Genomic DNA, 14,978 nt, shown 5'->3' with positions numbered 1-14,978 from the left:
TTTTTTGTTTGAAAAATCACTAACAGAATATATTTTAATTTTAATTAAAATAAATTTTATCAAAAAAAAATTTAATGTAATAATTTTTTTGTTATATTTGTTTAATTTTATAGATCTAAATACTTTTTGGTTCAAAAAATATTTAGGGATTTAATCGTTCAAAATATAAATGTTCATTGGGGTTTTTTCGGACTTTTGTCACTATTTTACCACTTTAACTAGTTTTACAAGTCATAAGAATGTATCCAACATGTTTTAGAAAAGTCCAAGAAGTTATTTAACATGTTTTGGATTGTCCAATGACTTATTTGTTCCAAAAATTGTCCAATGAGTTATTTAACATATTTTAAATTGTCCAATGACTTATTTGTTCCAAAAAATTGTTCAATGAGTTATTTAACATGTTTTGTAATATCCAAGGACTTATTTGTTCCAAACACTAAAGTCCATTGGATTTTTTTAGACTTTTTTCCATTTTTAATTATCTAATCTAATGTAATAGACTTACGAGGTTGAATTAGCTTTAGGAGACCTATTGGGCTCGTCTATTTAATTAATACTTTTCATCATTAGTATTGAATAAATATCAAAATAATTATCTTCTGGTTAATGAAAATATATATGTGTCGTATGGTTTCTAACTGTGGTTTATTTAATTCATGATTTACATAATTCAAAACCACAAATTAAACCGCATAATGTAATATGAAAAAAGTAATTACAATAAAATGTTTGATACAGTGTGATTTCAGTTGTACAGTTTGATGAACTTCAGTAGAATAGACTCCCTTAAATTATATAATTCAACTAAATGAATATGATAAGCTAATGAATTGTAATCATAGATCATAATCCAATTCAAATAGTTTATTTTACATTTGTAATTAAAATGTAAAATAAAAATCTCTTTATGGCTACGGAGGTTCAAATGCGGTGACTCCAAGCTACCTGCAAAGCAAATGGTTGCTCTGGGATTAGTCGGCTCGCATAACGGGTTGTATATCTATGTGATACATAAGATAACAGTAATTCTACTCCTGAAATTATGCATCCATCATAGGCGTTTAGGATAGCAGCTTGACTTATATCTACGTCCTCGTTCCAGGCCCCTTTGAAAAACTTGCTGAGGTGGCAATGTTAGTACCAGTAGTTGGTACACAACACGCTGAAAAGGTGTCTGAAATGTGCGTTGCAATTTGGAAAGCACAAGGGACCTATATAGATGCGGATTCTGCAACCATTGACAAGTTTCTTGAGGTTTTCAAGGACAAAAACTTCTCGCTAGGCTCCTCTATTCTCTACACAACATCGCCGGCTGGATTAGTAACGGTTAGTTTTTATATATTGAATTGTCGACTCCCTCGTACCTAATAACCACCAAAAACTTCTCTGTTGTTTTATAGATTGAAACAAAATTTTGAGATTTATTTTCTCCGTGTCTGTATAAATGCAGATCCACTTCTCGAAAGACGGTACTGTACCTGAAACTCCAGCTGTTGTGTTAGAGAATGAAAAATTTGGACAAGCTTTATTCGAGTCGGTGATCGGGGAGAATGGTATTTCCCCGGAAGCGAAACAAAGTTTGGCATCAAGACTGTACGATTTGATGAAACAGTTTGACGAGAAAGCAACTGCAAGGGTTGAAAGCAACAGTGGCCTGTAAACTAGTAAACATAAATTTCAAGAGGATAAATGTAGAATCGTCTAAGTATATGATCTTAGATCTCTACTCAAATAAATATACATCAAAGCTTTCAATCCTTCTGAATACGATGGGTTTAATTGTCAAACCATATAATTAAAATAATTAAGTTTGATTTTGACATCGTTTAATTTTGACGTATAAGATAATTGGTTTAATTAACTTTTTTTTGTTTGCTTGTGTGGTCGGAATCGAACCATTCGTTTTTAAATGAGTTTAAACTTTAATTGATTCATATATTATTAAAATAAAGTAAATTTGTATTAAAAAAAACAGAATCAAATCTATTAATTTATGAATGAAATTTTATCTCTATGGTTTGTTTTACGATGTTCAAATTAATTTAGATCATGATCGAAGTTTGTATGTATGTCACGGGTAGATTTAAAATTTATCGATTTAATTGCTCAAAAAATAAGGATCAACACTGAAACATGAGATTATGAGTTGTGACATGTGTTTTGGGATCATGATATCAAAACGGAAATAGAAAACTTGAATTTTATAAAGATTATCTGTAGAATAAAAAAAACACACAGGAGGTTAAGACAAATACTTAAAAACATAAATGGTCAACTTTAATATATATTAATTAAATCCATAATTATTTTAATGATAGAACAAAATAAGTCGTCTGACTTTACATCTATTTTAATTTTTGTCAAATTTAAGGTTTTCATGACCTGTCAATAATTCAAACTAATGCTCGTATGAGTTATTTCAGTCCCCAGGTTTTAAAGATTTCTATGAAAGTAAAAAACAACCTCGTAAGCATTTTATGAAGTGAGCAATTAGTTATATCCTACAAATCCATATAAAACAGTCTGATATTTTATATTTTATAAGATAAACAACTGCTAATATCATACAAACAACGTACTTTCAATCTTTTTGGAGGTGCTGCTACACTTGTTTCAAAACTATAGATCGACTAGAATAGTAATAAATAAATAAACAAAATATATACACCGTAGATTATATTAAAAGTCTTACATATTAAAACAACAAAGATGTCTTAAATGACAAAGTAACATACAAAATTTATTTAAATAATTACGTTCTTCCAACGTTGTTGAATTTAGTTTTTTATTATCGACTCTCTTCAGTAAGACGTTGAAAGATTCACATATAGGAGTTTACATACTGTTTTTTTTTTTTAATCTAAAGTTCTCAATAAACTCTAGCTCGATTGTTCGGTCGAATTCTCCTTTAACTATCAACTTTTGTGTGTGTTTTCAAAGGGTTATAATGATTTTAACAATGGAGACCAGTATCACGATAAACGAAGTCAATGCAATTACAGGCGAGGCTACTTCGTGAACAAGAAGAAAGAAACAATTCACGAATGTGAAAGGTTATTAAATAAGGTCGTGTTTGGTGCTTCAATCATAAAATTATCTACTGGGAACACAAATGATCGAGACTAGCCAATACGAGTGGTCAATCTTTAAATTAGAGATCCAATGAGAAGGGATTTCAACTACTTTTGCTTGCTACCCAACTTGGCGGTTTTAAAAAAATCACAATAGACCTGGTCCATAACTTGACACCTACTGCTTTTAAGGTATTTTCTTTTTCTTGTTACATATATCACATCTTTTCTTTGTTTATATTTTTTTATTCAACATTTATCGGGTAAATACTTACTGATATTACTTACTTTATCAACTGAACATAAAAAATTAGCCAATAAAAGACATAGTAAAGACCAAAAGTCTTATCCAGTAAGAGAAAAGACTCTTATCAAGTTTATGTTTTTACCAAAAATCCATTTTGATGACCGAAAATAGTACAATAAACAACTACCGAATAAAGAGTCGGTCCACAATCTTTATTACTTTGTTTGTTACAAGGACATGCCAACAAATCGTTTTTCCATTTTTGTGTTAGCTTGAATAAATATTGGTACCTATATGGTCTCATCTCCAGCGTCCATATGATCCGACTCAGTCCTTTTCTTCCACACGATCTATCTACCACTTCCATTTCCTCTATAACTACCTACTCCACTGTTGTTCGTGTTTCTCCGACTGAATTACAATGGCTCTGCAGCCCTCCTCCACCAGTATCCAGGTCGAATTCATCGTCTTTCCACCATCCGTCAAGCCTCCTGGTGCAACCACCACTTTGTTCCTAGGAGGCGCAGGTATTAGTTTTTCCACATTCAAATCTGTGAATCCGATCTTCAACTAATATCAATTGCGTCTAGCTCTTCGATTAGGTGTACGGTTTAAGTAATTATGTTTGAATCGTGTTTCTATCCTGCGCAAGGTGTGAGAGGAATGGAGATTCAAGGAAACTTTGTGAAGTTTACGGGGATTGGTGTGTACTTGGAGGATAAAGCCATTCCGTCACTCGCCGGTAAGTGGAAGGGCAAAACCGCTGCTGAGTTGAAGGATTCCGTCCAGTTCTACAGGGATATCGTTACCGGTAAGCCTCAGCTATTTTTCTTTCATTTCTCTTTTCATTTTAACTTATGCTTATTTACGAATGAAATATGTTTTTTATGGAATTGGAATTTGTAGCGTGTTTGATTTGTAGGATTTGAAATGAAATTGGATTTTGTTTTTATAGGTAATTTATAAAAGTAAATTTTAAATAATTATAAAAATATTTTAATTACTTTTTATTAACCGATCATTAAAAAACGAATATTTTAAACAATATTGTAAATAAATCTTATAAAACTCTTAAAATACCAACTAACCCTAAGATTTCTAGATTCAACCTTTGTGGGATTTCATTGAAATTTTGAGATTTGAATCTCATAATTTTCTTTAAACTAAAAGTGGGATTTGAATTAAATTCAATTCCAAATCACATAAAAAAAATAATAATAATATCAGGAGGTGTTAGGTTCAAATCCAAGGACGATAAAAATCCATTTGTGGCCACGGAGGTCCAAATGCGATGACTCCGGATTATCTGTAAAGCAGGTGGTCGTCCTGGGATTAGTCGGCTCACATAGCGAATTGGATATCTAGGTTAATCAAAAAAAAAAAAATCCTACCAAATCCTGTAACCAAACTGGCATTAAGTATTAAAAATAATTTGGTTTGACAAAATGTTTTTGAGAGATTTGGGTTTTGTGAAATGATTTGGAATTATTTGAATTTTGTGTGTTTGGTTAATTTTATAGGATTATAAATAAAATTGAATTTCATATGATTTGAATTAAAATTGAATTTCATTTTTATCTATTGATTATTACATAAGGAGTGTTTTTAATATGTTTTGAGACATTAATAAAAAGAAATCATGTAAAATTCCATGAAATACCAAATGCTCTGATAAATAAAATTTCAAAATCTCATTTGTAGGATTTAAATAAAATTCTGCGATTTCAAATCTAAACAATCCATCAGAGCATAATAAAATTGAAATGAAATTGAATTTCAAAACTCTCCAAATCCTATCCAATCAGATTTTCAGATTGGTAAAGAAAACGGGACCTAAAACAAAAGGAGTAATATTATATGGACTTATTTATATGTGCTAATATGACATTCATCTCATTATTCTCGTTTTCTTTTTTATACAACCAACTGAATATATATATATATATATATATATATATAGAGGGATGTTATTCTACACCCTTTGCCATTCTTACACCCTATACAACCCTCATCTCAACCATTCAATTTTTAATCAATTAATTGTTTCCTAATATAAASTATTAATCATAATTAATAAACTCTATTCATATTMCATAAATATTCAAATMATAATAAATGAACTYCAATCATTTCTATAAATATCTCAATTAATTGGGTTGCAAAGGTTGTACAAATGCACAAGGTTGTAAAAGAAATATACCCTATATATATATATATATAGAGAGAGAGAGAGAGAGAGAGAGGGGAACAATCATATATATATATATATATATATTCACATGTACGATCGATCTTGTAACACCAATTACATGAAACATATACAAATCCAAAGGAATCGATGCTCTTTTGGTGCTCCTACATCGTATCTAGTTGGTTAAGACATGGCTTATGTTAAATCTGATGAGTTGCATTGGTTGATATATAATATTCAACTAAATATATTATAGTCAACAAACGAATTGTGATCAGACAACATATATTAGATATATCGTAATTCATTTCAACACATATATTTTGCACTTTTCACATAACACGAAACAAGAATATGAAAATAAATATACAATACAAGTATTAAGGCCAATCATCCAATTTTTATATGTACTTTTTTCATAACACAAAGTACCGTATAATGTATCTTTGCTTGTATAATACAAGTCCTTCAAATATATTCAAAAATTTAGTTAGGAAGATTGACTATTTCGATCAGTTTAATCCTTATTACATATACTGAACTATAAATAAGCCATCTCATCGGCTTTAATAAGTATATTTCACTATCTGAACCATGATTCCTATAGAACTTTAAGAACCATATTAGAATTAAAGAGAGAATGGTGAATCCAATTATTTTTAGAAAATAATACATTTGTCTTGATATAACTGAATCATTTTATTGGTTTTTAAGATAGCAATAACTCTACTCCTCTGTTGTACTCGTTGACCGCCATGGGCGTGTAGGATAGCGCCTTGACATATGTCTATGTCCTCTGTACAGGCCCCTTTGAAAAATTTACTCAGGTGACGATGATACTACCATTAACGGGTAAGCAATACTCTGAAAAGGTGTCGGAAATGTGCATTGGGGTTTGGAAAGCACAAGGCACCTATACAGATGCAGATACCGCAACTATTGAAAAGTTCCTTCAAGTTTTTAAAGATGAAAACTTCTTACCAGGCTCCTCTATTCTCTTCACAACATCGCCAAATGGGTCGTTAACGGTTAGTTTTTATCTCTTGAACTCTTTCGTTATGCATCATGTTTTATTTTGATGATGTTTGATAAGTGTTGAGAGAATTTCGGATTCTGAAACTCAAATTGTCGGTTTGCAATTGGAAGCAGATGTAATTTAATTATTTTTGTAAATTATTTTTAAATAATGGAATCCAATTTCATTCCAAATCCTACAAATCAAACACACCAATGATTTCAAATCCCTCTATGAAATCCAAATTTCTCTATGAAAAATGAGTCTTTTTTTACCAAGAGAGTGAAATGTAACTCTTATCTTGTATGATAGTTCCGAGCTCGAGCTATTTCCTCCCATGAGAACGTTTGAGCATTCTTTTTTTGAACTATATCTAGCCCAACTACTCCATCTTAGATGCTTACACCTCGTTGGTCGTTCGGTTGACCATCATTTTATTGATTGAAACAAACTTCTTAGATTACTTTTCTTCATGTCTATTTCAACACAGATCAGCTTCTCGAAAGATGGTATCATACCTGAAGTTGCCATTGTTGTGTTAGAAAACGAAAAATTGGCACAAGCAGTAATTGAGTCTGTGATCGGCGAGCATGGTGTTTCCCCAGCGACGAAACAAAGTTTGGCATCAAGACTCTCAGAATTCATGAACCAAGTTGATGAGAAAGCAACTACAAGTGTTGAAAGCAAAATTGGTTTAGAAAGTCAAACTGGTTTGTAAACGGGTAAAACTCGTATGTGAACAAAATAAAATGCAAAATCATATGCTCTTATGGCGTGTGAGATTTCTACTCGAATAAAAATCCATCAAACCTTTCGATCCTTCTAGATGGGGTGTGAGTTTAATTTGAAATCACTGGATCAAATTAATTAGGTTTGATTATTGTATATGTAAGTTAAGGAGTGTTTGATTTTGATTTAATAAGCTTAATAGACTTATGGGTTAATCCATCTACAAGTGTTTGATGTCAACCTAATGTTAAACACATGACTTAATTCAATAAGCCCATTCGTGCTACTTAATCTATTAACCCAACTTCATATTAAGAAGGGTAACAGGGATCTTCACTCTCGGATTAATCTTAATTGAAGATCAACAATAATGAGATGCATTGAGATGCACCGAATATATATAACACTATAAAACAAAATTTAACACAATAATGGAGAGATTTTTGTATAAGAACTAAAAATATGTCGGTGACTTATGGGAATCAAACCTGATAGTGATTTACAAACTCCCACTTTTTACTTATAAAAGCTTGGATGCTAATCACTTGGGTTGCGTTGTACAGATTACGGTTCAGGGGATGTAGTAAAACTTGAATTGCTCCAAGGAATGAAAGGGGATTGGTTTAAAATATAATACAAATAAAGACTATTTGATAGTTATTTAATAGTTTGATTTAAAAGCGGAACGACCCTGATTTTAGGGTCTAAGGGACGACAGGCTAGGGCGGCAAAGAGTCCAAGGGCATCCATTTTATAAAGCCCAACATATATAGAATAGGTTCAATTTGTTGGGCAAAAAAAGATCATCGTTACCGCTAATCGACAATCGCTCTCTCTACCTGCTCGACTCTCGGCCTCCCTCAGTCGCTCGGCGCACGAACAGACGAACTCACGATTATGTTTTGTTGATTGAAATCACCACTGTCGATTGACGATTGTAGAAGTACGAACAAGTGAACAACGATTCTATTATGTTGACTGAAATAACCAGTTCATCACTGTCGTCTGTCGGCGGTCGGCTCTCGTAGTCTCGCTCGCGCCCTCTCGACCGCTCAAAATCTAATGACTTGTGACTGTGAGGTTAGGGTTATTTTATTTACTTATTTTATGTTTCTAATTCTTGTTTGATTAATTCATAATCTAGATGATAAGATGAAGCTTCCCTGCCTAGTGCCTACTTAGGTTTTCTTCTAAACTGGTTGTGAATTGTGGCTGTTTTTGGGTCTGTTTTGTTTTGCAATTTCTAAACAACCTTCTAAGTTCTAACAAAAATACTGAATAACTGAATAACAGTAGTTAGGATTGATTTGATAACTGAAAAGCCCTTATTTTTTTTTACTTTTTAGGGCTGTTTAGAATCTTTTTAGGAGCTGTTTTAAAGCGGATTAGATTAGGGATTTAGGGTTATTCTGGAGTTTTAGTTCTTCGTTCTGTGATTAATATTCAAGTTATCATCCACCGATTTTTGTTCTAATCCCATTAGATTTTGATATATGTTAACACCATTTTAGCAGCTATAATATAGTTGAACAGACCTATAAATGTGCAGTAGTTAAGTGACGATTTGCCCTCACTTGAAAGTGCAGTAGCTAATTCACTTGACTATTCTCCCTTAACTTTGCAATTTTACATATGAAACTCATGATTGTCATTGGTCAAGACCCTAAATATGATYATATGAAACACATGATGGACTAATGGAGTCATGCAATAGCTAATTTCATAGGCAAACACCTTAAGTGACTAAAACTAGGAGGACAAAATTAGTGAAGTAGGAATGAGCCATTGATGTTGTAGAGTGTAAATAATTGAAGAAGAACCAACCAATTAAGTGTTTAGAGTTGGATTGAGAAGGTATGAGTGTTGATTTTGGTTTATACAGAAGACGTGGGATGTAGTAAATGGGGACAAGTAGATGAGTTGGTGTTATGATGCTCCTTATTTTGGTTTTGGACAAGTAGATGAGTTGGTGTTTAAATGGAAGGGCTATAGCAACTTGATTAATGAAACCTTAACATATTATTTTAAAGCAAACACTCAACTATAAGATCACACTTATGAACAAAAAACACTAATGGATCTCTCGGTCTACGAAGGAAAAAGCTAGACAATTGTAAATTACCACACCTGGATGTTTTTAATTGGGCATCATTTCGACTTTTTGCCGTGGGCACCAAAAATCTCAGGACCGGCCCTGTTCCGAAGGTTCTGTGGTCAAAATAGTTAAGAGGCTCTGTATGATTTAGTGCATAATGAAATATAGTTCTTTGGCAATTGTTCTAAATGGATAGTCTAAATGACGTAATTATCATTTTAACCATGTGTATCGTTATTTGACATTTCTTAATTTGCTCTCCAGCAACACGAATATTAGCATATTGTCACGCTTTCGCTACACAACTCTAATTAAAATTGCAAAACTATATTCGAAATAACCAGCATAAAAAAAATCCCACGAAATAATATTGCACTTATAAAACAAAATTGAACACAAATCATTGATGCCAATCATTTTAACTGAACTTTACACACCTCAATCACATCTTTATTACCATCGTTACATATTTGTGATGACCAAATTGGTCCGGCCCATCCTGGGACCGTTGGAGGACCGAAACCAGGACCGGCAAAGAACCGGTCCGACCCAGGACCGGTTACGGGACCGAAAATCGGGACCGGTTGGGGTTTTTGGCAGTTTTTTGGGACCGACCGGGACCGGTTGGGGTTTTTGACAGTTTTCCGGGACCGACCGGGGCCGGTTATGGACCGGCCCGGCCCAAAAATTCAAATAATTTTATAAATAAATGTATTTTTAAATAATTTTATAGTGTATTTTTTTAAGACAACGTAACTCTAATTATATTAAAACACATTTATATAGTGTATTTGAGTTACTCAATTACAAATTTTATAATGTATTAAAAATATGTCATTAAAAAAATATTTTTTAATGCCGGGACGGGAGGCTCATAACCGGTTATGAAGAACCTTGACCGGTCTTACCATTTTCGACCGGGACCGGTTATGGTCGGTTACGAGAAAGCTTGGGACCGGTTTTTGGCCATCACTATTACATATATAAACAAAAATACATCTTTCACAAATTTGATACCTGAATAATCCACCAATCAAAAGCTGATCCAAATCCTAAAACAAACATAATCAGGAGTTTCCACCGAATCAATCAATACCCCACAACTTTTCAAATTGAATTGAAGATTCACTTACTTCACAAACACGACACTGATCCAAAAACACAACATTGAACATCAAAAATTACCCGAAACATTTGTGACAATAATACTAATTTAACTCCATCTGTCTTTTATGATAAATGCCACATTTTACACTTTCACTATGCTTTAAATATAAACATACACTTTTAATTTAAGACTTTCTAACAAATTGCAAGCCTTTAAGTCAATCACCCAAACTTAATCTACCAAACACTTTAACAAGACATTGCACCATAGCTCTTTCTCTTTCTCTTTCTCAAAACAGTTATGTATTGTTAAGATGTGCAAGTTTGTGTGCTTAGTGTACAACATCATAAGCAGTTAGTTATTGTTGGAAATTAAGATGTACATCTTCTTATGCATATTGTACAACTGCAAAAATATTAACCCCCCATGTCCCTCCTCTCAATCGTGTGCTCTAGATATTATCTCTTCAACCTGCTTCCCATTCCCCTCAATTCCTCAATTCCTTCAACCCACTTTCTTTGCGCGATTATGTAACACCCCAAGATCCATATTCGTATATAACCATGTATTTCATATATCAAAAAATACATATAGTACACATTCGGTCCCAACAAGTACAAGAAGCTATACTACAAAATTTACAACCAATTTTTTTTTTCCATAACACTCTTGTACATAATTTGCATATATATAACAAGTATTCCAAAATCAATAGATATCATACTTTTCTTCATAATCCATGCAAACATAAAAGGAAAATTCACATTTTTTCCATTTTCTTTATCCCTCGATAAAACCTAACCTACAATGCACATTTTTGAAACACAAAATGAGGGTTAGACCTTGAGATCTAGTGAGAAATCCCTTTTTATGCAATTTCAGGGTGAAAATCACCAAAACCTATTATAAGATTATATTTGTAATCATACAAATATATATAACCTCTTAATAAAACATAACTCAAATATTGCATTCAGATAATGAATTTATAAATTTTCCTTGCTGCACATGGAACGTGGCCACTCAGCTCCTCGCATCACCCTTTGCGCGTTTCTTAAATTCCTCGCATCGCTCTGTGCGAGGTCACCCAGAGCTCTTCTGTCCCCCAACCAGAGCAAAGTCAAACCAAAATAAGGCCACTAAAGGCTAATCTTGAAGTCTGGATCAACTTGAAACAATATAAACACATGATGTGGTCAACCAAAGCTTTTGTTCATTGACTAAGTTAAAAAAATCCAAAGTCAAGCCAACCAGAGTTTATCTGGTCGGTCTTACCAACCAGAGCTTCTGGTCTCAAACTTTTAAAAACCAAGGATACATGACTAACCAGAGGTGCTCTGGATGACCAGAGCCTCTGGTCTATCTTAACCAAAACTTAATAAAAATAAGAAATGAGTTATATATGAAGACAAATAGATTTTTAATACAACCAGAGGCCCTCTGGTTAAATATGAAAGTTAACCAGAGCATCTCTGGTCCTCTACTAAAGTTGGAAAAGATCAAGTTAAAAAAGTTTTAACTATAAAAAAATATACTAGGGACTAAGAGTTTAGATTTAAAGCTCGGATACAGAGCTTGGATTTATTAAATTCCAAGATACAGAGCCTCTGGGTCAAAAGATGAAAATATTTGAAAAACTTGGATTTCCATCACAGCTAGAGGCCTTCTCGATATAAACAATTTTCCCCCTCTTCATAACAACATTGTTATCATAGTCAATAAGAGCAATAATCCTAAGTTCTCACATCACACAAAGGTGATAACTCAAGATCATTGCATCTCATGGATGCAATAACAAAATATATGATCAAAACTCAGGTTTCACAATGGTCACCCTTATCCAAAGGTACACCTCTTCTTTGATATGTCACCCTTATCCAATGGTATATATATCCTTGATATGCCACCCTTATTCCCTCATAAATACAATCATAACCAAATTTGTTATTTTTCCAAAAAATGGGATTAAAACAGTTTCATGACAAAAACTCAAATCAAGAACTTTTACAGTTCTAAACCCAGTTTCATCAACTAAAAACAGCTTCAAGAACAGTTTGCCTTTTTCCACATAAGAACCAATCAGTTCAATATTGAAATACTAAATATAGAAAGTTGATAATATAAACTCACCTTATATTCACATATACAAAGATGAATTTCACAGCACCGATTTCCAAATATAACCATAGAATCAACTTCTTCTTCTAACAGCTTCACATAGGATATCACACAAGAACACACACACAACAAGGTTTTTCTCTCTTTTTTCTTTCTTTTCCAAAAAAGAATAGATAAGATAAATATTATCTTATCACTTTTCTAATACCATGAAAATTCACAGGCGGTGGAGTTTAATTATTTTATAACCATAACTCACACTCAACCCCATTTAATAGACTATATATATATAATCATAGGCGGTGGTATTATTTTAAACAAGTAATCACATAAACACGTAAACATTTTAAATCACTTTACTTACCAAAATCTTTCAAAACCACCCCAAATTTATATAACTAAAAACCCGGTTATCATAGATTATATTCAAACCCCACATCCCACCTTAATTCATCAATTGATCGGTCACCACCAAAGAATCCAACACCAACTTCTCCTTTTGCACAAAGGATTCCACGTTGTAAAACATCACTCACAAAGGTACAGTAGCAATCTTTCTACCAATGTTAATATTTCTATGTTTTTGATAGGTTTGAAAAATGCAATGGTTCTTCCATGCCATTGGTTTCCTGCAAATCCCTTTGCTTACATCAATACTACTATTAAAATCCCTAACCCTCTCTCTACCAAAACCCTAGATTTGCTGTTATTTGTAAATCATTCGTGCTTTTGGAGTAAACTCTCGTACAACAGGTATTTTTCTCTACTCAATTATGTATGATCTACACTTTTCCCCCATTGATTCATCTTTGTATTGCTTTAAACACTGATTTCAAGTGCTGCATCTTCTATGTTACTGTAGATTGGTATTTAGAGTAGAGATGATCGTTTGTTCAGTTAAGTAATCGTGCTGGTAAGTTTTTCGTTCTCAGTTATGTTGATTTTGTTTAGTTTTGGTTTATTCGGGTTGAGTTTGTGATGGATCTTATAGCTTATTAAGTCATACGGATTTAAGGATTTGATGTACATATCTACCGTATCGTTCAATGAGGAGTTGTTAAATCATTGAACGATACAGTAGATATGTACATCAAATCCTTAAATCCGTATGACTTAATAAGCTATAAGATTCATCACAAACTCAACCCGACTAAACTGAAACTAAACGAAATCGACACAATTGAGAACGAAAAACTCACCAGCGCGATTGCTTAACCGAACAAACGATCATCTCTAAATATCGATCTACAGTAACATAGAAGAGGCAGCCCTTGAAATCAACGTTTAAAGCAAAACAACGACGAATCAATGGGAGAAAAGTGTAGATGATACGTAATTGAGCAAAGAAAGATGCCTGTTGTACGAGCGTTTACTCCAAAAGCACGAACGATTGGCTGATAACTGCAAATCTAGGGTTTTGATAGAGAAGGTTAGGGATTTTAATAGGAGTGTTGATGTAAGCAAAGGGATTTGCAGGAAAACAGTGACATGGAAGAACCATTGCACTTTCACCACAAGATTTACCACTTACTCTTTTTCTCAGGCCGGCAATCCCAACGTGATAAATACCTGAAAATGCATTAGTTTTGAAAATGAGGGTTAGACCATAAGGTCTAGTAAGAAAATCTTTGTTAGTGCAATAATTCAATAAAACCTTCTAAATCAGTTAGTAAATAAAGTAAGCTCTCATGCATTACATCCGCAATTCTCAAAACTCGTAATTTCTAACCAACCACAAGTACAAAAAAAATGTAATTTCCTCTTTTTTACAATGAGAAGAAAAATTAACTGTGATGATTATGGACGTAAATTAGATACATATATAAAATCAAACATCCCAAACTAAAAAACATTAGATCAACATCACTTTATTAATTAAGACATTCACAAACATTATCGATGTTCTATAAAACAATTTTTATTATACAGTGATGAGGGATATCATATGCATCATCTCAAGTGTCATATACAATAGCTAATACGACATTTTATTTAAAAGCGTCATAAAAACCTTGTTAAAACATCTAAAATGTCATATAAACCTAATGTAACACTTTTAGATATGATGCTTTTTGGTTTGTTCCTATAAACGTAAGTCCTATAGGTTAATTTATCCGGATGCTTAGAATTTTAGGCGTCCTAAAAATCCAATTTCATTGTATTGTTTTTTTTCTATTGATCCTATAAATTTAAGTCTTATAAAGTATTTTAGGCTTTGTTTGGCAAACTAGCTGATAAGCTAGCTGGTAGCTAATAAACAAATCATGTTTTGCAAAACTAACTATTGAGAATGTAAAATGACCAAAAAAATATCTTGAAAGATTAATCAATTATAAGATTTCAAAATATAATTAAAACATATCTCTAATAATATAATATATTAACTACTACAAACAATAAG

General features: G+C 32.5%; 2 protein-coding genes and 1 long non-coding RNA gene across 3 annotated transcripts in view; all 3 read left to right on the top strand.

Moving 5' to 3' along the window:
* LOC112509535 (chalcone--flavonone isomerase-like) overlaps positions 1 to 1,824 on the top strand; it is a 4,655-nt gene extending 2,831 nt beyond the window's left edge. The window contains exons 3-4 of the mRNA XM_025114537.1: positions 1,106 to 1,329; positions 1,454 to 1,824. Of these exons, the coding sequence (XP_024970305.1) occupies positions 1,106 to 1,329; positions 1,454 to 1,663 (434 nt within the window). The 3' untranslated portion in view covers positions 1,664 to 1,824. The remainder of the gene's footprint in view (positions 1 to 1,105; positions 1,330 to 1,453) is intronic.
* A 1,761-nt stretch (positions 1,825 to 3,585) lies between these two features.
* Positions 3,586 to 7,480, top strand: LOC112508909 (chalcone--flavonone isomerase). The gene is made up of 4 exons (XM_025113756.1): positions 3,586 to 3,848; positions 3,974 to 4,132; positions 6,317 to 6,540; positions 7,018 to 7,480. The coding sequence occupies exons 1-4, from the start codon at positions 3,743 to 3,745 to the stop codon at positions 7,243 to 7,245; spliced, it is 717 nt and encodes a 238-aa protein (XP_024969524.1). The 5' UTR covers positions 3,586 to 3,742; the 3' UTR covers positions 7,246 to 7,480.
* A 576-nt stretch (positions 7,481 to 8,056) lies between these two features.
* Positions 8,057 to 14,978, top strand: part of LOC112510422 — a 10,158-nt gene continuing 3,236 nt past the window's right edge. The window contains exon 1 of the long non-coding RNA XR_003068931.1: positions 8,057 to 8,336. This is a non-coding gene — a long non-coding RNA (uncharacterized LOC112510422). The remainder of the gene's footprint in view (positions 8,337 to 14,978) is intronic.

Source organism: Cynara cardunculus (genome assembly GCF_001531365.2).
Source record: "Cynara cardunculus var. scolymus isolate 2C chromosome LG 3, CcrdV1, whole genome shotgun sequence".
NCBI lineage: Eukaryota > Viridiplantae > Streptophyta > Magnoliopsida > Asterales > Asteraceae > Cynara > Cynara cardunculus.
The sequence above is the reverse complement of the archived record's forward strand: the minus strand, read 5'-3'. Positions and strand labels throughout refer to the sequence as shown.

What these genes read in the sequence shown, in the direction of transcription:
- LOC112508909 (XM_025113756.1), top strand. Translation starts at nt 3,743, where the DNA reads ATGGCTCTGCAGCCCTCCTCCACCAGTATCCAGGTCGAATTCATCGTC. An exon ending in CTACAGGGATATCGTTACCG is followed by an intron (nt 4,133 to 6,316) that starts GTAAGCCTCAGC and finishes TCCTCTGTACAG; the next exon opens with GCCCCTTTGAAAAATTTACT. An exon ending in CGCCAAATGGGTCGTTAACG is followed by an intron (nt 6,541 to 7,017) that starts GTTAGTTTTTAT and finishes ATTTCAACACAG; the next exon opens with ATCAGCTTCTCGAAAGATGG.